Source organism: Delphinus delphis, chromosome 18 (genome assembly GCF_949987515.2).
Source record: "Delphinus delphis chromosome 18, mDelDel1.2, whole genome shotgun sequence".
In the NCBI taxonomy this organism is placed as follows: domain Eukaryota; kingdom Metazoa; phylum Chordata; class Mammalia; order Artiodactyla; family Delphinidae; genus Delphinus; species Delphinus delphis.
In genome coordinates, this window is record NC_082700.1 from 836,665 (window position 1) to 859,996 (window position 23,332).

Below are 23,332 nucleotides of genomic sequence, written 5' to 3' on the forward strand. Positions count from 1 at the left end.
TCTGCTTTATAACAGTGAATCAGTTATACATATGTTCCCATATCTCTTTCCTCTTGTGTCTCCCTCCTTCCCCCTCCCTGGGTTGAATGACAGCTGGGAAGAAAGCCCCAGACACGAGGTGTAACAGTGCAATGGCAGAGAGCAAAGGGATGGGCGCAGAGCCCACCCTAAAGTGTACATGGAATCTCAGGAACGTCCAAAAGAGGTGTAACAGTGCAATGGCAGAGAGCAAAGGGATGGGCGCAGAGCCCACCCTAAAGTGTACATGGAATCTCAGGAACGTCCAAAACACAGACTTGAAAGGGAAGAACAAAGTCAGAGGACAAACACTTCCTGATTTCAACACCTACAACAAAGCCACAGTCATCACAACAGTGTGGTACTGGCAAATAGACAGACCGATGGACCAATGGGACAGAAATAGAGCCCAGAAATGGACCCTCACAAATATGGTCAAATGATTTTTGACAAGGATGCCAAGACCATTCAATGGGGAAAAGACAGTCTCTTTAAACATGGCGCTGGGAAAACTGAATATGCACATGCAAAAGAAGGAAGTTATACCCCTGCCTCACACCATATACAAAAAGTAACTCACATTGCATCCAAGACCTAAACAGAAGACTACAACTGTCACTTTTAGACGAAAACATAGGGCTAAAGCGTCACAGTGTTGGATTCAGCAATTATTTCTTGGCTATGTGGCTATGATCCCAAAGGTACAGGCCACAAAGAAGAAAAGTAGACAAACTGGACGGCGTGAAAATCAAAACCTTTGTGCGTCCAAGGACACTACCCACAGCGTAAAAAACAACCTACAGAATGGGAGAAAACATTTGCAAATCCTATATCTGATATGGAATGAATATCCAGAAAGTATAGAGAACTCCTAAAACTTGGCAACAAAAAACTCACCCATTTCAAAAACAGGTGAAGGACTTGAATAGATATTTCTCTAAAGAAATATGCAAGTGGCCAGTGATCACATGAAAACATGCTCAGCTTCACTAATGATTAGGGAAAAGCAAATCAAAACCACAACGGGATATCACCTCACGCTCATTAGGACGGTTACTAACAACAGCAACAAACAGCAAAACCCAGGAAATAACAAGTGCAGGCAAGGGTGTGGGGGAATTGGAGCCCTTGTGCATTGCTGGTGGGAACACAAAATGGCTCAGCTGCTGTGGAAAACAGCCTGGTGGTTCCTCCAAAAATTAAAAATAAAATTTCCATATGATCCAGCAATCCCACTTCCGGGAATACACCCAAAAGAATTGAGAGCAGGGTCTCAAAGACATATTTGTACACCCACGTTCATAGCAGCATTAGTGACAGTGGCTGTAACGTGGAAGCACCCCAAGAGCTCAGGACAGATGAATGGATTAGCAAGATGTGGTCCATCCACACAATGGAATATTATCAGCCTTAAAAAGGAAGGACATTCTGACACAGGCTACATCACGGATGAACTCTGAGAACATTACGCTACGTGAAATAAGCCAGACGCTAAAAGACAAATACTGTACAATTCCACTTATATGAGGTCCCTAAGGAAGTCAATTCATACAGACGGAAAGTAGGCTGGTGGGGGCCGGGGGCTGGGGGAGGGGAGAATGGGGAGTTAGTGTTTAATGCGGACAGAACTGCAGTTTGGGAAGATGAACAGGTTCTGGAGACGGATGGTGGTAACGCCTGCACAACAACGTGAAGGTGCTTAACGCCACAGAGCTGCGCACTTAAAAATGGTAAATTTTATGTTATGTGTATTTACCACAATTAAAAAAAAAAAGCTAATGGGACATATCCACAGCTCCAGGCAGAGACCATTTGGGCTGGAGTGAAGGACTTCGCTAAGGAAGCAATAAAAGATGGGTTTGGAAACAGAGACGGGGACCAGATGTGAAAGGCACACGTTGGATGACAGTTCAGAAGGAGTTCACCTCTCAGGCAGCAGGAGATCCTGGGAGGAGTCTCCCCCGCTCCCCACTGTGCACACGGGCTCCAAAGTGAAGAGACAGGATGAGTTCACCTTCCCAGAAAAGAGCCAGACCTGGAGACCCCAGGGTGGGGCATTTGCAGGAGCTCTGGGGAGGAGCAGAAGGGCTGCCCCACGAACCCAGCATTGCAGGGCGGTCCCGGGGCGCCTCAGGGTGACGAGCACCGTGTGCGAGAGAACACGGCGCCGGGCGGGGAGCGCCGTGCCTGGGGTGTCCGAGGCCGGGGGGTGCTGGGGGCCTGCAGACAAGGAGGAGCTCTGAGTGGGTGGCAGCAGTGCAAGCTGAGCGTTCCCAGAGCTCTCGGACGCTCCTGGGCACTTGCCAGGTGACGATGGACGCAGGAGGCCGGCAGCCCCCGGGGGTGCCGTGTGGGTTACAGCAGGCAACGGCCGCGCAGGATGTCCGTCAGGCTCACAGGTGCAGAATCTCGGTCGGAGAGTGAAGGACGCCCACCTCGCTGAATCCCAGAGCTGGAAACGGTCCCTGAGTGTCAGCAGGTCAGTGAGAGCTGACCCCGCCGTGTCCAGAGCCCGTGGTTGGGAGTCATCTTCCCCTCCCCCTCCCCCAGCCCCTTTACGGTTCTGTCCCCGTGCATTTCACTATTCTGGGTGGTCATGGGAATGTTTCTCAATGTCCTCTGAGTTAGAAAATAAAGACTTCACTGAAAAGCTCTCTGCTTGATTCTGTGGCTTCGAACTATAAACCTGTCTCTCAAGGACTTATAGGACTAGCCTGCTTGTGACCCTGAGGCCTGAGAGACAGAAGCCCGTCTCCACATCTCTCTGGCCAGGAGTCCTGCAAACAGAGCCAGTTCTGAGCAGAGGAGCCTCTGGGGGAGGTGCAGGGAGCTCCATGCTGGGACAGTTGTGTGGCAGTGGCTGCAAGGGTGGAGGGGGTCCTTAGGGCGACATCCACTCTGTGTGGTCAGGGCGGCCGCAGACCCTCCAGCTGGAGGAGTGTCCTGACGCCAAGATCAGATGCAGAGGAGGACGGGGTCTTCCAGAAATGGTGGCTCCGAGGACGTCGAGGGGGCCTTCAGAGGCTGTGGTGACGTCAGAGGGGCTCCGGCTGCAGGCCGCCCACCCAGGGTGGGGCAAAGGCGTGGGGAGCGGGCAAGTCTTGGACACCCTTGGGGGGGCGGGGTTGTCCTTCCCTCTGCTCTTGCTGCCATGCGTCACCTGGCCCCACGTCTGCTTAGCGAGGGTCCACCCGCCTCATCTAGCAAGCTCCCAGGCTCCTGCAGTGTCCCCTCCGCTGTCGAGCATCCCCTGCATCGAGGCAGGACCAACCCGTCCCCCCTTTGTTCTGTGGGTGGAGAGTCAGCAGGCCCTTGGTGCTGAGCGGGGCCAGCGGTGGGCGCTGGGCTCTCGGGGATTTCATTTAATCCAAATCGACGTCGGCACCCTCCGAGCTCCCCGCAAGTTCAGAAGGCGAGGAGAAATAAGACGCGGGACCCAGAAGTGGAAATCAAGCATCAGCTTTATAAAGGCACGGCAAGCGGCTTTCCAATTCTCCTTCCAAAACAGAATCGGCTGCGTGCACACCGCCTGTGGGCTCCCCCGGGGCACAGAGCACAGAGCAGAGCCGGGGACTGAGCCTCGCGGGCCAGCCCCACCGTCCGAGCTCATCCACGCGTGGAGCCCCCTGAAGGAGTGGCTGGGAGGGCACCGTGGGGTGCCGTCCCCCAGGAGCCCTCGGGGGTCCCCCGGCACAGCTGCCCTCCTGTCTTGCTTTTCACCTGGATGGAGCTTCCCCTGGGCATTTAAGAGGCGGGTCTGTACACGTGGGCACTGAGTAGGTGTTGCTGGAGCATGGGAGCGGGCCGGGGCAGGGCTGTGGCTCTCGTTCACCAGGGGCGCGGGCGTGCCCCCCAGCCTCAGGCCACGACGGTCCACGGCTGACGGGTCCTCAGGGCCTCCAGGCCGGCTGCTTGCTGGCTGCCCTGCTCCCCCTGTCAGCTCAGTGACCGATGGCTGGTCCCCTCGAGGTGCTGGGCATGCTTGCCGTCCATCTGCACGGGGCTCCGGACTCTGGGGCGTTCAGCTTCCACGGTCCTATTCCTTTATTCCAGCAGCAAAGTCTGCTTCTTCCTTGGTCGTGGGAGATGAGGCCCTCACACCCTTTCCGAACACCTGTCCTGACCCAGAGAGTAGCACCTGCCGGTCGCCCGGGCCTCCTCCTTGGCCCCACTCCGCCACCAGGATCTGAGGTCGGGCCGCTTCCTCCAGGCAGGAGGCTGCTTCTCTTTGCCTCGGCAGAAGGATCTCAGAATCCAAACACGCCTACTCTCGACCCTGTGATGGTGGGTTCTGAAAGTTCTTCCCTTTCGCTGGGCCTTCAGGTCACTGTTCTCCAGCATTTTAAAAACAGAGATGGTGCTTACGCTGAGTGCCAGTGGTTGAAATTCTGGAGATGTTTAGAATAATCTACCAGTGACATGAAGGCTTCCTTGGGCAGAGGTTCAGACGGAATGACGCATTTGCAGGTCACAAAAGGCGGAGGTCCTTCAAGTCCCGACGTGGCCCCTGTTCGCTGTCTTGCTCTGGACGGGCCACCTAGTTCTTTGCAGCACTTTGCTCCTCTGCGACGTGGGGTCACCCCCGTGGCAAGGGGGTGAGCGTGTGGCAGCTACCAGCCCTACCAAGGCCCACGTGCGGCCACAATGCCGGGCTCTTTCTCATAAATGGTCTGGATGCTCAAAAAGTTACTCGAGTGTTGGTTATGATAAGTTGTATAACCATGGGGGAAGCCTGCTAATCTCTCTGAACTTAATTTCTGTATCTGTGAACCTGGAATAATACCAACAAACTCAAAGTGTTGAGTACAGGACTTAAATGAACCCACAGATGTGAAGGCACCAGGAAAAGCTACAAAGCAGCTTACAAACATTGCATATTACTGTTGTTTTTTATTTATTTATTTACTTATTTTTATTTCTGGCTGCATTGGGTCTTCGTTGCTGCGCACAGGCTTTCTCTAATTGTGGCGAGCAGGGGCTACTCTTGGGTGTGGTGAGCGGGCTTCTCATTACGGTGGCTTCTCTTGTTGCAGAGCATGGGCTCTAGGCATGTGGGCTCAGTAGTTGTGGCACGTGGGCTCAGTAGTTGTGGCTCACGGGCTCTAGAGCGCAGGCTCAGTAGTTGTGGCGCACGGGCTTAGTTGCTCCGTGGCATGTGGGATCTTCCCGGGCCAGGGCTCGAACCTGTGTCCCCTGCATTGGCAGGCAGATTCTTAACCGCTGCGCCGCCAGGGAAGTCCCTATTGTCGTTGACGATAAATGTTTAAAGCCTCTGCCGTCCTCCTAGAGGGACCCATCTTCCCACCTGGGAGGCGGCGCAGTTGAGGACGGCCAGCAGAATACCTGGTGTCCTTTATCCAACCGACTTTACGCGCCCTCTGCTTAGATCACACGATCAATTTTACAAGGGCTCGGGGCCAAACTCAGCACTGCTGATGAGCTCACGTTTCTGGAGGTACAGCTTTCCTTCTGTGGAAACAGGCACGAGCGTTTTCATGGCTTTTGTTTTTCAGACCAAACATGCTTTGAGATCTTTAATGTGAAGAATCCTAATGGTTGTGGAAAAGCTCAGGTAGCCACTGTGCTACCATTCATTCTGCAGGACTGGTTTGCACCAGTGATGTCAGCACGAGAAACGCTGAACCGTCTCCGCAAACATGGGTGGAAAGAGGACGCTTCGGAGCAGGAGGGAGGCCGGGCAGCCTCGGGAAGAAGGCTGGAAAGGAGGCCAGGGCCTCCCCCCCGGGAGAGCCGTCCATGTCCAGGCCTCGCTGAGAGGAGCCGCTTCCTTGCACCCCGACAGACGGTCTGCTGCCGCCGTCTGCGCAGCCTTCAGGAGGGATCTCGGGGCCTGTGTCCTTGGAAAGCCTGGCCTTCGTCCTGGCCCCAAAGTTCCTCTGTACCGCTGTGGGGACACGCTGGCTCGGGGTCTCGCTACACAGAGAGCGTGCGTCCTTCTTCTCTCTGTCTCTCGGTAAGAACATTTAACGGGAGATCTACCCCCTTAATGAACTGCGAGGTGCACGACCCCTTGGGTTGACCTGGGCCTTGCACGAGGGTGTCTGGCCCTTCCCGTCCCTGCAGCCTCTCTTCTGCGGCGCCTGGAGCTCGGAGCTGTCTCCCTGGAGCAGCATTCACGTCCCGTCCCCACACGACAAGCTCCACAGCCGGGCCGGCCCACCTTCCATCTTCTGTCCCCTCGGGCACCGCTCGCCTTGTTCCTCCACCTGAAACGTCCCCGGACTGTTGCCACTGTCGCGACGTGAACGATCCCCCGTCCTCCTGCAAGGGCACCGTGACTCCTCAGAGCCGTGTTGGGACTGCGCGGGTGAATCCAGAATTATTCTGTGCTCGTCCCTGGGAGCAAGTGTTTCCTCCTTGGCCCCTGGGCCTTCCTGCACCTGTAAAAGCAGTGCTGGACATTTGCCAGTTTCGTCTGTTCCGCTCCTTTCTGGCGGGACCACAGCTCCGCTCTCTGCTCTGACTCTGGTCGTGAGCCCTGTGCCGGCGGCGCACTTGGAGCTGGACGGTGACTGGGGAGTTGAGACAGAGAAGTTTAGGACTCACGGGTCCTGGAGGACGAACCGGGGCCGCCCGGGGAGGTCAAGGCAGGTGCAGAGACAGAGAGAAGCAGGACCTGGGCACGTCCTTTATTGGGGTCCAGGGTGGACCGCTCTGGGGTCCCGGAATAAGGTGGGGTCGGTCAGTTCAAACAATAGACTGGGGTTTTGTTCAGCTCCTTGGGGTCTCACCTCAGGGCGCACGCAGGGGACGTGGGAGAGGTAGGGGGTCAGGGCAGGAGCTCCTGGGGTTTCGATCCCTGCGGCTCTCATCAAGGCCCTGTGCACACGAGGGGCCAGTGTCCCCCCCGGCCCCCGGCCCCCAGCCGCACAGGACGGCCCCGAGGCAGCGACACATGCAGCCGTTCAGCTCAGCTCTCCACCATCTCCCAGGTGATAAACAAAAGGACCTTCCTGTCCCTGACAAAGCAGAAGGAGCCCAGAAGAAATCACTGTTTAAAAAGGCCAACAAGCACAGAAGTGTCCTTTCCTGTTTCTCGTAAAGACGGTGACTCTGCTGCTGCCGGAGTTTTGCATACGTTTTCAGAAACACAAAAGTGGTCATGATGCTTGAGAACGAAAAGCCCACAAGAATTCTTTTTGTGACTTAACGTGCTGCCGGCTGGGAGCACACTCTGCCCCCGTGTGCTTCTGGATTCAGGGGACGTGAGTACTGTGAAAGCTGCTGCTTCCGTCTGGGGTGGAAGTGAAACCAGGGCACGGTACTGCAGTGGGCGTGAATTCACACCGGCTTTGGAAGAGGAGCTGACCGGGGGCTTGGCGGCAGCTCGGGGACTTAGAGGCACGTGAGCTCTTACGATCTGGCCACGGGAATTTCCTCTGTTTTCATCACCATTCCTGAACATCCTTTCTATTCGTAATATCCTCCCTGGCACGGGCAACAGAGCACAGCAAGTACTTCCGAGGTGAGGAGAGGTCACTCCTGCATCTGAACTTGACCGGACTTGAGAAGGAGTGTTCCCCACGGGTCGGGAAGGACTGGGTTCCTTGCTCAGACTTGTCTCATTTGCATCATGTTTATGGCTAATCCGGGGAGTTACGTGGGGCGTTACAGCGCTAGTAAACTAGCCTGGAGACGTTCGCAGTGTGTGACATGCGTCTGGGCTCAGAACACTTCTTAGGGCTCGTGGTCACCATCAGAGTCCTTCATGGAGACCATCCACTGTCTCTTGTGTTGAGAAAAGACATCTTAAAAAACTATGGTAAAGTATACATAAGATAAAATTTACCATATTACCATTTTTACGCTCACACTTTAAAGTGCGTTCACGTTATTGTGCGGCCATCGCCACTATCAGCGCCAGAGCTTTTCATCTTCCCAAACTGAAACTCTGTCCCCATTAAACTATTATGCCCCCCTCAGCTCCCGCCAGCCCCTGGCAGCCACCTTTCTACTTCTGTCTCTGTGAGTCTGACTGCCTTAAGGACCTCATAGAAGTGGAATCACGCCGTATCTGTCCTTTTGTGAATGGCTTATGTCACTCAGCATAATGTCCTCAAGGTTCATCCATGGTGTAGTCTGTGTCAGAATCTCCTTTTTTTTAGGCTGAATAATATTTCATTGAATATATGAACCACATTTTTTTATCTGTTCATCTGTTGATGGACGCCTGTAATGCTTCCAGTCTTTGGCATATGTGAGCAATGCTGCTGTGAACGTGGGCAAACAAATACCTGTTTACACTGAGATCTTTTCCTTTTGGAAAAGTCGAGGCAAATGGGAAAAATTCATGCTTTCTTGAGTTCTTGTGACTCACAATGGCCCTAAACCGACTCTTCAAGTTTTGTAAAGTAGGTATCACAGTTAGAAAAGAGCCTGAAAACTCTGAGTGGAATATATTAGGTGATTTTCTCCCCAGACAACGTAAGGGAATTAAGACCAAATAATACCGAATACTTAAAGAGTTGCTGTGTTAATATTAGATGACGGTTTAAAAATATTTTAAATACGAGACTTCCCTGCCCCACAGATGAGTGATGAATAAGAAATAATCTCAACGTGGCATTCATGGCCCTGGATGGTAAGATTTCAAAATACAAGCAATGGAATAGTTAGAGAAGCCCGAGGAAAAACCTAAATCAGAACCTTGTAAATATAACCACGAGATCGTAGAGGTTTGCTAATACTGCTCATATCCTGTTTATGAGAGGAAATGGTGCATGTTTACATGTGAATTTTGTTTTTCATTTTTTACGGTTACCCTAAAGAACAACGGCCATGTACCTACAAATTGGAAATACAAACCCCAGAGCAAGGAAGCAACGTGGTTTCCATGAGGGTAGATGCGGCGGGTTCTTAAGGAGACCGCCTCCACCTGGCGCCCTGCAGTCGCGAGGGAAGCGGGGGGTGTAGTGGGGGGGTGCCGCGCCCCGCAGTTCCCTTGAGGCAAGCGGAAGCATCGCTTAGGGGTCCCGTCCCCACTGGGCTGCCCAGAAACCCGCCGGCCAGTTGTAACGGTGGCAGAAATCGGTCTTGATAAGTCATGCAGCTTCTCAGAGAAATGGAAGATCACCAGACTGAACAGCAGCCTCCTTTCCTGGCAAAAGGCTGCCATCTTTCATGGTTCAGTTTGTGTTCCTTTAGTCCCCAAAGAAACGATTTCCGGCCCCGACCTCTTCCCGCGGGACTTGGTGTGCAGGTCACACCCAGCTAGTCGACGTTCTGTTCTGTGAAGTGACCACCTGGGACACATCTGTCCTGCACACCGGGACCTCTTCTGGAATCATTTTTGCGTTCGCCAGGGCCCCGCCGGTGCTCTGCACGCGAGGACCTCAGCGAGTGTGTCTAGAGTGGATAATGGAGTGGCAAACACACTCGGATGTTTGTGTAAGACCCTTCACCCAGTTGTCATAATATCCTTACTAGTAAGAAGCAAATGTGCAAACCAGACCCAGCTAAGTACATTTATCCTGAAAACTCCAAGCCTGCTGGTAAAGGGACTGCGGCAAAGCTTGAAGGAAGTGTCTGGAAGCGTTCCACAGTCAACCTTTTTATCGGCTGCAGTAACTGAAGGCTCAATAAACTGACAGGTGATGTACAGTTGGAAGGCATTGCTAATAAACTGAATACAGGGCCCAGGAAGGTCTAATGGACCGGAGGGACGCGCCAGGACCAGCAGGATGAAATCCACCCAGGAGAAGGCCAAGTCCTGGATTTAGGCTGGAAAATCCATGCGACACGTGCTACAGAGGAAAGTAGAGGTGTGGGCGGGAGTGGGGGAGGAAGGGGGGAGGAAGGGGGGAGGAAGGGGGGTCCTCTTCGTGAAAAGCTGGAAACGGTGTCATTGCTCACTAACGAGGCCATGGTTACACGACTAAGGCTAGGCATTCCGCGGAACATTGCACGTCTGTTAAAAAGAACAAGTCAGAGCTATATATACAGACCCGCAGAGAGTTCCGAGGCGCATTACCAAACGAGACGCTATCACAGAGAAAATGGTATAAGAACTGCAGGCCAACCAACAGTGTGGTTGTGTGTGTGTGTGCGTGTCTGCCTGTGAGCACCTGCAACGTGGGACTTCTGGGGGGCTCTGCACCGAGACGTTGGTACCCACACTCTGAGCAGGGCTGGAGAGGAGACTTTCACCTTGACTTTATCTATTTCTGTATTTAATCCCAAAGCAAATGTATTTATATAGTAATTCTACAATTACACACATCACGTCGGGGGCCTTTTTGATTGACAATGAGGAAAGGTGATGAGACTGTTAAAAAGCAAACTCGAGATCAGACCCCTTTAGCGATAAGACCACGTCCCAGGTGGTCGCCGGGCCCGCCTCCCTGCGGAGAGGACAGGGGGGTCCAGAGGTGCCCCTCCTGCTGGACACTGGCCGGGGCCGGGCTCCACGGCAGAGGCGAGAGTGCGTCTGGTCCTGTTTCTTCTCTGCCTGGACCCAGTGGGTCCGGACCCAGGAGCAGCTTAATAGTGAGTGAACGAGTGAATGGCGAACGAGGACCCGTGTCGCTGGAAAATGAAGTTAGGGCTGAACTTGGACGTGTTCTCGTCTATGGAAGGTTCTTGAGTGGCAGACAGACTCCTCCTGGACCAGCAGAGGGCAGAGAAGACAGGGAAGCAGGTGTCCTGCGGCAGATGTCACGCCAGCCCAGAGGCCCCTTCTCGGGCCCCTCAGCGCCCCGGCCTTTGTCTCTCACCTGCGGCTCTTCCCTCACCCGACCTGCAGGCGTCCTGGTGGCCACGCTGCACTGCCTGGGCCCCGGCCTCCTACTGCCCGTTGACTTTATTTTTCTCCACTGCACTCGTCTTCGGGGGATTTGTTTGTGTTTTGTTTGTTCGCAGCCCTGCTGCCCAACAGCTCCTGGCGCTCGGCTGGCACTCGGTAAATACTGGCTGAGGAAATAAATACTTAGCGGGGGGCAGGAGCGGAACCGGTGTCTCCGGAGGCGGGCTCCCTCAGCCCTGCCGGCGCTGGGGAAGGGCCGCCAGCTTCAGGAATTAAGCCCTGGGGGTTCCGGAATCCTGCCCACATCCCCTGCGCCCCTGCCCTGAGCTGCTCCCACCGTCCCGAGGCCTCGGCTACAACTCTGGAGCGTTTCTGGGCGGCATCGATGACGTCCTGTGTGTAAAGTACTTGGTAATGTGGGCGGAAGGTGTGTGGGGACCCTAAGGGGATGAATCAGAGCTTGCTTTCTTACGCGTGATCTTTCTCCAGTTACAAACGGGGCTGCCCTTTTGTCCCATCGCCCCTCTGCCTTTCCTCCCCCTCCTCAGGGATGTCTCAGTCCCCCGGCCCAGCCCAACTGGACTTATTTCAGGCTTTGAGGAAACGGGCATTTCCCCAGGCTTCCCGTGTGTCGAGCTTTGCGAGGGTCCTTCCTGTCTAGAGCCCCATCCATCCACTGTGCAGCTTGGGATCCGTCCAGTGGAAAAGCTCAATGGTATTCCGCTTTGTGCTTTCCTGCGCGGAGAGGTTTACGTAAATTACCTTATTTTTGTTTTTGAAGTTCTGAATTTTATTTATTTTTTATACAGCAGGTTCTTATTATTTATTTTATACATATTCGTGTATATATGTCAATCTCAATCTCCCAATTCATCCCACCACCACTTTCCCCCCTTGGTGTCCGTAGGTTTGTTCTCTCCATCTGTGCCTCTCTTTCTGCCCTGCAAACCGGTTCATCTGTACCATTTTTCTAGTTTCCACATATATGCGTTAATATGCGGTAGTTGTTTTTCTCTTTCTGACTTACTTCGCAGTTGGATTGCCATTAACCTCGGGGAGTATTCGGCAGGCCCTTTAAGATGAGGAAACAGGTCTGGAGAAGCAGGTGAGCCCCTGTGTACCCACGGTGACCCCTCGGCGCGCTGCCTGCGCCCCGGCCCACCCCCAAGGTCAATGACCCCGTGAGGGGCAGCTCAGCCTTGGCCACCCCGAGAACCCCACCTCTGTCCTCCTGATTCAACCCGGATCCACCTGCCAAGAGCCTCACACGTACGGAAGAGGTGAGACCAGGATTGCTAGTGTCCTAATAAGCCTCGAACAAGGAAGAATTAGCAGCTGGGCTGTTCCCACTGCCTCTTAAGGTCCCAGAGGTCATGCTGGCACCTGGCCAGCGCCGAGGCCCTCCCGAGGCTGGCCTGTGAGGCCACAGGCTTGTTGTGGCCAACCTGACACAGAGAACTTTGGTGGAATCGTTAAAAATAAAACAGGGACTTCCCTGGCAGTCCAGTGGTCAGGACTCGCGCTTCCACTGCAGGCACCTGGGTTCTATCCCCGGTCGGGGAACTAAGGTCCCGCAAGCCGCACGGCACGACCCAAAGCAAAACAAGACAAAACGGAGCTTTTTCTTACCTACTACAAATTGTAAGTGGATGGTCTGAGATATAGACTCAGGACGATCATTTCCAGGGTTCAAGCTCTAATTTTCAGGCATGTGGCCAAGCCTGTCTGTAAGTTCTTAAAAGTGGTCAGCAGTCATCTGTGATTATTTCAGTCTAGGCTTTTAATACCCGAGAGTAACAATCTTCATAGCTTGTAAGTGAGCACATCTATTTAAAAAGTCATGTGCTCCCGTGACAGGCTGTGTGTAGGGCACCCTGGAAGGTGGCCGGGGACCATTTCTCATCCTTTCTCTATCACCTGGAGGAAAGTTGACTGCTTTTTGTCCTTTTAAATCCATCTAAGGACTTCCCTGGCGGCCCAGTGGTTAGGACTCCGTGCTCTCACTGCCGAGGGCACGGGTTCGATCCCTAGTTGGGGAACTGAGATCCCACCAGCTGCGCGGTGCAGCCAAAAAAAAAAAAATCATCTAAAAGGCGTGTGGATCCTCATAAAAGCACTCGTAGTTACTGATGTGTACAGTGCTTTCAGGTCCCTGGATGAAGGCTCAGACCACGGGCCTGTTGCTGGCTGTCCTGGGAGGCTGCCGGGGCCAGCAAGCCACACACAGGGATGGGAAAGGGCTCCCGGAACAGAAAACAGTTTATGAGACCAGTTGTGGTTATATACAAACGTGCATTTGTATGAAATCCTGTAGAAAACCCCATAGAAAAGACACCTGACAGAATTTTTCTCATGCCTCAGCCAACCTTGACCGTGAATAACATTTGAAAGTGTTTAAATAATTCTTCTAGGAGCCAGACTGGTCATGTGACCGCAGCTCAGCATCCTCCAAGCAACGAAGGCAATCCATGCCCCACACTGCGCGTGTTCCTCAGAAACCCTTCAGCGGTGAGCGTGGGGCGGGAGAGCAATCATCCTTCCTTCTCCCTTCCCTGTCAGTCTTTCTGGTGACAGGTTTTTCTGTAACTGGCGTGGAAGAATCCCAGAGTCGCGGACAGACACCGTGGTAACTTACCCATTTAGTGTTTGAAATATAAAATACTAACATACTTTTACAAAACTGGATCTAGGTGAAATTAAAAGCTGCTATTCGATTAAAAATTGTAATAGATTTTAAATAACTATTATGTGAATTAATTATATTTTAATATTTAAATGACTTGAGATATGACAAAATTATTTTAGTTACAAGTATGTAATTAAAGCTATTATTTATTATTACAAAATGTTTTTATAATGCTATTCTTGGCAACAGGAAAATCTTTACTCTCATCGAAGTATGTTGAGTACCATTTTTTGGAAACCATGTCAAGCATCATGATAATATTAGGATTCAATTTGTCTTATAGAACTGCTAAATAGTTATCTAAACCCTAGTTTGTATTTTTAAAAAGTGTCTATTAATTCTGTTTTCACTTAAAAAACCTGGATGCTGAAAAGGGAAGCAAACAAACCTTTGAAGTAGATGAAACTCATTTTTAATTGTCAGAATTTAGGGTCTAGTCTCTCCCTGTTCTTTAGAAACAGTAACTACCCCCCCGCAATTTTTCCATTTTGTTCTGCACCATTAAATTGTACTGTGGCAATAAAATACTCCCAAGCAATCTCTTTCAGTCAGTATTCTTCCCGTGGACCATGGGAGTGGAAAAGGCAACGTCGTAGGGGAGCTGAGAGTGTCTTGAGGCAACCCACCATCGGTAGTAGCTGGTGGTACATGCAATCTGTATTTCTCATAAAAAATCACATCTAAGCTTTTGAAATGAGGCCGTTTGCTATTCAAAGCCATCACTAAGGACTTCTAGCTTGTTTCACTTGAGAGCTGAAATGCTTCCAGGTAGCACACGCCACAATTCATGCAACGGACAGCCTCTTGGTGGCGCTGCAAACCATTCACACCTGAAAGGCCGTATTTAAATTCACTGAGAGCATCTAATGATACACCGTTTACATATCATAATCTGAGCCTTCGAAATTAGAGGAACGTATAACGAATGTTCCTTGTAGATCAAAAGAACATATCTTATTTAAAATTTTCACTTAAAAAAGTATAACAGAGTTTGAAGCATTAGGTAACCTCGTCCATTGTTAAAGACTAAAGCGTCAAAGCAAATAAAAAACCCAGTATTCTCATGTTTACCTTTAATTCAAGGGAAATGGCACAGGTAGCCCTAAGGGGATCAACCAGACCTTCTCAGCATCGTCTTCAGGCCCTGGCGTTTCTCTCCTTTCCTCAAAGAAAGGAAGACAAACGCCATATCCTTTGTCTGAAATAGGGAAGTACTGTTGGCACTGTCACCCCCGCTGGCTCGGGCCTCACCGGACCGATTTCGGAGAGCAGCAGAGGCTCGGACACTCGCAGGAGTGCAGCCTCTGGGGGCATCTGGGGTCGCACGTGAGATCTACAGGGGGTCAAAGGTGGCCTTGAAGACGAGACGCTGGGCCTGGGTGGCGCGGGTGGCCGTGCCCCACAGCTGAGCACTGATTGCCCCATCCTCTCACGCTCTCTTGTATCTAAAGCTGGCTACTGTGTTACACTGGTTTTTTGGACTTTCCGGAACAATATCTAATCATCAAGTAACACAATTCGGTGACATTAAGCAGGATGCAAATTCCAGACACGGCGATCATGAAAACCGTGAAGACGGTCTTCTCCGTTGGCCTGGACACGAAGCAGTCCACCGTGTTAGGGCAGGGCCACGCGTTGCATTTCACCAGGCGCTGCATGGCGAAGCCGTCGTACATGACGTAGAAGACGTACATGAAGGCGGCCTCGAAGATGACCCGGAAGAAGATGCTGCCCGTGTAGGTCCACCACAGCGACCCTTCGATTCGGACCTTCTGGCTTTTGATCTCTTCGATGTCCTTATATTCACTCTTTATCTCTCCCTTCATGAATTTCCTTTTCTTCTCGTGTCTGTAGTGGGCCACGTGCATGGCCACCAGCAGGGCTGGTGTGGACACGAAGATGAGCTGTAGCGCCCAGAGCCGGATGTGGGACACGGGGAAGTAGTGGTCGTAGCACACGTTCTTGCACCCGGGCTGCAGCGTGTTGCACACGAAGTCGGCCTGCTCATCGCCCCACACCTCCTTCGCGGCCACCACAAGGATCATGACGCGGAAGATGAAGATGACAGTGAGCCAGATCTTTCCGATGCTGGTGGAGTGTTTGTTCACGCCCCCCAAGATCGTCTGCAACGTGCCCCAGTCCATCTTCTCGTCCGGTCAGTTTGCGCTGGAAAAGACAAAGTGACACAACATGGAGGGGACCGGGCAGGACCGGCTCGTGGGGGGCTTGCTGGGTCCGGGCAAGCGAGCGCCCAGAGATCCCTTCCCGAACAAATGCCGGCTCTCACACTACCTCACCCAACAAGAGGAAAACAAACCAACCTCTTCTGCCGTAGGGCTAGCCGCGTAGTGCGCAGAACACCTGGAACGCGTTCTCTAGTAAAGAGGGGTATATCCAGCTAACTAGCGCACCCAGTCCACAGCACACGATCAACACGTGGGCTGGGGCACCCCGGCAAACGTGCGCGCCGACGCAGGGCCCTGCTGGAGGCGCTGACTGAACCCCTGCGCGGTTCCCCCCAACCCTCCAACGGCACGCAGCCCTCCCAAGTGCTTGTTCTGGACGGTACCCTGGCCTCGTGCCAGCCGGGGACGACCTCGACGTCGCCTTCAAGGCCGAGAGGCCAAGTCTCACGGCAGCACCTCCTTCCTTATCTCAATTCATTTTCATGGATGTGGGATGCAGCAGTGAAATGATTGTCCCCAATGGTAAAATCCACGTTTAATGTTTCCCAAAGGGCTTCACTTCCTGTCTCTATATGAAAAGGGGCAGGTTAGAAATGGTCCTTCCATGGAGAAAAGCCCCTGTGTGCGTGGGTTTTTGTGACCGTTCTGTGTATAGATTGGGGTCCTTGCTGTCCTGTTGGGACTGACCGAGCGGTTAGTACTCAGGTTTGGAAAGTGTTGCGACGGTGCATTTTTATCATGGACTATGGTGTTTAGAAGTGTTTCTAAAGGGGTGCATTGTAAAAAAAAAAATGACAACGTTTAACTCGGTGATTCCCCAGGACTGGCCCTACCGGGCACCCTCACGGTACTGCAGGTCAGTACCGACACTGCTGGGTGATGTGCTGCCTACTGAAGGGACCTGGGAAGCCTGTGCGCTCACCTTCCACCAGCCAGTGGCCTCTTCATCCCAGGGTATGAACAGTCTTCACATACTTAAGAGTCACACCTGTCTGTCTCAATCAAGCCTCTTTTAAACAAGACCCCACCCTCCACAATCTGATGAGTAATGTGTCCACTCCTTCCAAACTGGTTCTCAGTCCTCCAGCTTCTCTTACTTAAAAGCTTAGTGCGCTCCTTATTCTAAGCAAGTCGGGTCCTGTCTCCCGATGGGCTTCCTGAGCAGGTTGGGGAGAGTCTGATCACCCTGCTGCCTCTGGGGCGCTGCTGGGGGCACCAGAGGTCTGGCTGAAACCATCCAAGGCCACCTCGTTCAGAGGCCACAGCAGAGACATGAGAAGGGTCAGGGCAGGAGAGCTACGAGCGTTGAGACATCCTCGTGAAACGCTCAGCCAGCTCAGCTCGAAAGAGAGAAACATCCCTGGGAAAAGGTCTGCTCTGGGCTCAGCCCTGACCCTTAAATACAGACGGTCCGGGAGGGCTTAGGTTCTGCACCTGGTCCGTCCTGCCCTAGCAGTGTACTCAAAGCTCTTGTGAAATCAGACCCTCCAGTTCTTCGCTGGCCCTTACTAAATGGAAACAGGACACTCACAGAAACAGACCGTCTGGCGTGTATCAGTACATCTGGCTAAAAATCTGGAATGAGGCCAGCGCCCAGTGCAGGACCCACACCCCTCAAACCAGTCCAGTCAGCAGCGGCTGCGAAGAAGACAGTTCCAAGTAAACCCTATACTCTTGTTGTTGTTTAAAGCGCCTGGTTGGGCTGCAGCTACCTGTTCTAAAGATCCTTTAGAAAGAGGAGCAAATTAAAGTTGGATCCCGATGGGCTAGGGAGAGGCGGACCGACCCAGCGGGATGAAACTGCTCTCCACAGTGAGCAGCGGGGTGCTGGCCCCCGCCCTTCCTGGCCGGCCCACACCTGCGGGGGTGGGGTCGGGGGCAGAGGAGCTGTTTTGTCCTGTCGGGAGGCTGCTGGGTGAAGTACTAGCTTCCAGAAGGGGCAAAAGGGATCCCTTACTCCTTAGCTTCGCAGTCCTTACTTCTGCTGATGGTGGCCCTTCGGCCCACAGGCCCCACCCCGTCCCCCCGTGTCTGTAATTGTGACTGGCCGCACACTACTCCCGACCCCGACTCAAAGGGCAAATGGGGACACGGCTGTCGCCACACATCTCGAGAGAGTCCCGGGGGACGGCCGCAGGGGCCAGCTCTCAGGAAGCTGGAGGACGGGTTAGGCTTCTTCCCTGTCCGGTAGGGGACGTTCAGGGCCGACGCAGCCGGCCCTAAAGCACGGCTCCCCGGTTTTGGACCAGCGCCCCGAAAGCCGACCCCCACCCCACCTGCCCCCCGACTGCACCGCCCCCTGGAAACGCCGCTCTCGAATTTGCAGGAGAAAAACAGGCAACCACAGCGCGGACTCGATCCGGCTGTGCGGGGCGGCAAAGCGGCGCCAGGAGGCAAAGGTCAGTTTCCTCCAGGTTAAGCTTCCGCGTAACCCACGGGATGGACTTTCCTCTCTGAGCGAACCCTTCGGCCAGGTCGAGGCTCCTGGTGGACAGGCTCCTGGTGGACAGGCTCCTGGTGGACAGGCTCCTGGTGGCGGCAGGCGAAGCGCGCCGGTGTCTGTGCCAGGCTTTCCCCGGAGGAACCAGGCCGACTGCCAGGCGGCTCGGGGGCCGCGCACCTGTCCGGCCCTCCTTCCCCGCGCGGCCCCGGCTCCGGGCCAGTCCGCGCGCTGCGCACCGCGGGGTCGGCCGGGTCCAACCCCAGACTCGGCCCGAGGAGCTGCCGGCCAGGGGCTCGCTATCGCCACCCTCCTTGCACCCCAGCGCCGCTGTCGCCACTGCCCGGGACCCGGCGGCGCGGGGCCTCGGTGCGCGCCGGATCCAGCCCGGGGTACCCGGGTCCCTTCCCGAGGGTCCCACAGCCCCAGGCCTCCTGGGGTCTCTCCCCGCCGGGTCCGCAGCCCCCAGCCGTCCCGAGGAGCCGAGAGTGGGAGCCGGCCTTACCGACTGGAGCGGGGCGCACGGGCGGGGCGGACTCCCCGGGGTCTCGCGGAGCGCTCGGCGGGGCCGGAGCAGCGGCGGCGGCGAGGGGGCGCGGGGGGGCGGCGGAGGCCGCTATCTGCTCGGTGTCGGGAGAGCTCGGCGCGCCGGGCGCTCGGGCCTTGGACACCTGTGCGCTCGTCGGCGCCTTTTAACCGCGCCCGGCACCCCGCCTCTTCCCCGGAGCTGCTGAGAAAGTCCGGGAGGGGGCGGCTCCTCGGCGTCCGGCCGCCCCCAGCGCCGCGGGCGGGGCGCACCGGCCCCGGGTCCTCAGCGCTTCCCCGTGTCCCCGAGTCCCCCGAGCACCCGGATCCCCGCGCCCCCAGACCCCCGGCCGCCCGGGTCCGAGCGGGGCGACGCTGAGCCTCGGCTCCCTGCGATTTTGGGGAGAGGGTGAGGTTAAAGGATCGTTGTCGTTGCTGTTATTGTTATTTCTACGTGGACCGGTTCAAGAGCACAGTCGTAGTCAAAGCTCCGGTTTAATTTTTATTTTTAATTTTTTTTTATTTGAAGAGTAAGTTCAGGCCGGAGGTCCGGTTCCCCGCGAGGCTCCCCCCGGGCAGCGCGGTTGCCCTGGGCCGGTTCCCTCCTGGGAATGTGGGTTCACGGTGGGCGGGGTGGGGGGGGGCACCGCCGGGCTTGCACCGCCGGGCTTGGCCAAGGGCCTGCTTCTTTCTCCCCCAAACCTCGCAGGCAAACTTAACGAATGTCTCCTTGAGTTCCTGTTTGATTCGATCACTTTCCACTACGTGCCAAGGGCCGGAGTTGGACGTGGTGAGGACACAAGGCCAGCGCCAGGGACCCTGCACGCGGGCCCATCCCTGCGCCCCATCAGAGGGTGCCCCCGGACCCTGCCCACGTCCTCCTACTCCCACGGCTGAGAAATAGCAAGAAGGTTACTCAGTTCGGGGTGGGGAGCCCCCCCTGAATGAAGTCTACCGACCCCTTCCCCTGCACACACGTCTCGGAGGGGCGCGCTGGTGGGATTTCTGGAGAGGCTCCCTGGGAAGCTCGGTTCCTCTCCCGGAAGCTTGAGCTCGGATTACAAGGTTTCATTGTTCACATGTGGCTGGGTATTTTGACATTCACAAAGCAAGTGGATGGAGAATTAAAATCGCAAGAGTGGGCCGCGTCTGGGGAACTGTGTCCCGCACGGGGGGCAGGAAACTCACCCCAGGATTCCTGCAAAGGGGCCAGCCCTGAGGTGCAGGCGTGCTCGCTCCCACGCTTGGCTTCACTTAGGTCGGTTTTAAGTTGAGCAGAGATGATTCACCCTGACAGGGCAGATGTGGCCTTAGAAATGGGTTTCCCGTGATTGTGAACATTAGCGTAAAGGTACTGACTTTTCCTTTTAAAGGTTGCACCTCATCGCCACGGGCCAGTTTAGGCCATTCTTGCTGGGCGAACCTGAGTTTGTCCCCCTGTCACTACCCCACCTTCCAGCCCCAGGTCTTAGTCCGGGAAGGAGTGTCTGTTCATGAACAGACAAAGCCCTACAAGGCCCATCTGAGAGATGTGCTGAATCGGCTGGTTGGAAATTACAAGGCAAAGGTGGGTGGCCTGGAGGAACCTTCCTGGCCTGAGCCTCCTGGGAGCTGGGGGGCAGGGAACGCCCTTCAGGTTGTCAGGGCATCGCTCTGTGGGGCTCTGGGATTGGAGTGAAGGAAGTGTCTGGAACCTTTGCAGGAAGCCAGCTGGTAAAGGCGGTTTGGACATTGAAAGCTGACTCGCTTTCCCCCGCTGAAGGATTTCCCCTTGCCTTTTCGTGTCTATATCATGATCGCAGGTTGCTGTTCAACTTCCTGTTCCTGTGTTCCCTGACTTATCCTCCTGATTTGCATAATGACAGTGTATTGCTGTCTGATTGAATATCCTAGCCACTCTGTATTTGAGGATTTATGGTTAGAACCCCTACAGCTCTTAAATCTTAACTACAACGCAGCACCTGATTGTCTTCTGTTTGGTGTGACTTCTGTTGTTTTCTGTGCACTGGTGTCTTCTTCCCAACCAGACTCGGATTCGGATGGGGCAAGAAATCTCGTGGAGGTATTTCGTGTCCTCCAGAGCAGAGGAGGGGAGGGAGGGTAAGATGGAAAAAGGGTCTCACGTCTGGACATTTGAAGTTATCGCCACACGAGCTTAGATGTCTGTGCACTTAGCAGATCACACCACAGCTTAATGTTTTAAAAATCCTGTAATTATTCTGTGAATAGCACAATCATATTGCGGCATTATTTTTGGTTAAAAGCATTACTTTGTTATATGTAAACATTGAAAATAAGCCTCAGGGACTTCCCTAGTGGCTCAGTGGTTAAGAACCCACCTGCCAATGCTGGGGACACGGGTTTGATCCCTGGTCCAGGAAGATCCCACATGCCACAGAGCAACAAAGCCCGTGTGCCACAACTACTGAGCCTGTGTGCCACAAGTACTGAAGCCCACATGCCTAAAGCCCGTGCTCTGCAATGAAGAGTAGCCCTCGCTTGCCGTAAGTAGAGAAAGCCCGCGCACAGCAACGAAGACCCAACGCCCCCCAAAATAAATAAATAAATAAATTTTTAAAAAAAGAAAGAAAATAAGCCTTCATTTTCAGGTCTTCATCCTGAAAGGGTCATCCTGACCCGTCCTGCCCTCCGCTTCAGCCTCCCCAGCCCGATGCGCCCACCTCTCCAGCCTCATCAACTAGGCAGCAAGCAACATAGAGCACAGTTTTGGACTCGGTTTTATGGAAGAACTCTGGCGTCTCCTGGGTAGGTCTTGAGTGAAGCTGATACGGAGGACTGGCCCTTTTCAGGGAAGGTCCGGGTGTCATTGAATAAATATTGACGGCTAAACTGGTGGGTATGTGTTACAGCTGCACCTGTCACCTCACAGTGTCAGAGAGATGTGTGACTAAGGTTTCTACATAAGTACTTAGTAGCAAAAAGACAAATCCCAGGCATTCAAAATTTAGCTGATCTTTTATACAGGTATTTAAAGTGGTGCAGGGACATCGCTGGTGGTGCTGTGGTTAAGAATCCACCTGCCAATGCAGGGGACACAGGTTCGAGCTCTGGTCCGGGAAGATCCCACATGCCACGGAGCAACTAAGCCCGTGCACCACAACTACTGGGCCTGTGCTCTAGAGCCCGCGAGCCACAACTACTGAAGCCCGCGTGCCACAACTACTGAAGCCCGCGTGCCACAACTACTGAAGCCCACGCGCCTAGAGCCTGTGCTCGGAAACGAGAGAAGCCACCGCAATGAGAAGCCCGCGCACCGCAACGAAGAGCAGCCCCTGCTCTCTGCAACTAGAGAAAGCCCGCGTGCAGCAATGAAGAGCCAGTGCAGCAATAAATAAATAAATTTATTTTAAAAAGTCGTTATTAAAAAAATCAAAAATTAAAGTGATGCAGTTGTCAGGCTATAAGGGGAAGTGCTAATGTGTAAAGCTATTTGATATTTCAAGTTGACAGTTGTTTTACAAATAAGCCAAAAAAAAGCTGCTATTGTGCAAGAAATCAGTGTGAGACAAATCCTATTTCTTAATATATTTTAATGAATGATTGCCTGCCAGCTGCCTGATGGGGCAGCCCCTTGAGTTCCCCCTGGGAAGGATGGTCTGAATGTACATGAAGAATGTCTCAGTTAAATTTCTGACTCACAAATCATACGTGATAGCAGAAGGTGATAGCAGAAATGTCTCAAGGCAAGAAGGGACTGATGAGAGAGAGGAATCCCCGTGCTAACACCTGGCAGTTCGGGGATCATTGGATGTCTCTGAGCCACGAGCTATTGGTCTGCAGCCACTTTCTCGACTTTGCTGTTGAAATATTAATCATATTAATAATTGGCAAAAAAGGGAAAATTCAGCCCTCCTCAAATGAGCAGATATTAAGAGCCCCTGGAAGTCTCTGCATAATTTGTTAATAATGACTTACATACGATAATATCATTTGAAAGCAGGAGTGGCCTTTCACGTTTTTGTATATAATTATCACAGGAGAAGGGCATTTCACAAGATTTCTCTCTGTACCTTTGACCCACACCCTCACTTATGTATCCTGAAAATTGTTAATGTCAAATAATTTAGGGGAAAGGATCAGTTGTTACATTCCAAGTATGTTAAACTTTCAGATTTCACTAGTTTAATTGTTCTTCTCTTCAGTTTCAAATTAAAGTCATAAAAATTCCCACTTTTGAATTTGAAAATGTTATAAGCCTTTCCACTTTCCTCACTCTATTCTTATGTTCGTACATGAAATATTTGGGGGCAATTTGAGTTCTCAGATGTGTCAGCTGCAAGGCCATGGTAAAATAAGACAATTTCCTTGGCTTTACTGGACGAGCAGATGCTCTTAGTGGCAAATACATCCGTATAGCTCTTGTATGATTATTTAAGCAGACTGTGGAGAGATTACAAAGATGCTTCCAAATGTATTTCTATCAAAAGCATGTGTTGGTCAGAAATGAATTCAAAGCTATAACTCCCCAGGCAAACTAGTGGGGGAAAATTGACTTCTATTGAATATAAAAATTAAATTCTGTACGCTTTGGTGAGTTGTCAAAAAGGAAATTCTGCACAACTCATAAAGGAACAAAAGAGATTTCTACATGTTAGTGTGTCAGAACAATATTGTGTCATATACCATCTTGAAGAGCTTTGGGAATAAGTTAGGGTCTAGTAAACACTCATAATATGGGTGGCTTTAGTAAAAAA

The 23,332-nt window shown here is 53.0% G+C and overlaps 1 protein-coding gene across 2 annotated transcripts; it reads right to left on the reverse strand.

Annotated features, from left to right (window-relative positions):
* Positions 1-14,524: 14,524 nt before the first annotated feature.
* Positions 14,525-19,951, reverse strand: GJB2 (gap junction protein beta 2). Of its 2 annotated transcripts, none has more exons than XM_059995584.1 (2): positions 19,806-19,951; positions 14,525-15,632 (listed from the first exon to the last, which is right to left on the reverse strand). In XM_059995584.1, exon 2 carries the CDS (start codon positions 15,608-15,610, stop codon positions 14,930-14,932), a length of 681 nt encoding a protein of 226 aa, XP_059851567.1. In that variant the 5' UTR covers positions 15,611-15,632; positions 19,806-19,951; the 3' UTR covers positions 14,525-14,929. The 2 variants fall into 2 exon arrangements, with proteins under 2 accessions (XP_059851567.1, XP_059851565.1); XM_059995582.1 differs by lacking the exon at positions 19,806-19,951 and adding an exon at positions 18,598-18,770.
* Positions 19,952-23,332: the final 3,381 nt, after the last annotated feature.

Excerpts from the sequence above, each read along its gene's own strand:
- GJB2 (XM_059995584.1), bottom strand. The coding sequence starts at position 15,610 with ATGGACTGGGGCACGTTGCAGACGATCTTGGGGGGCGTGAACAAACAC.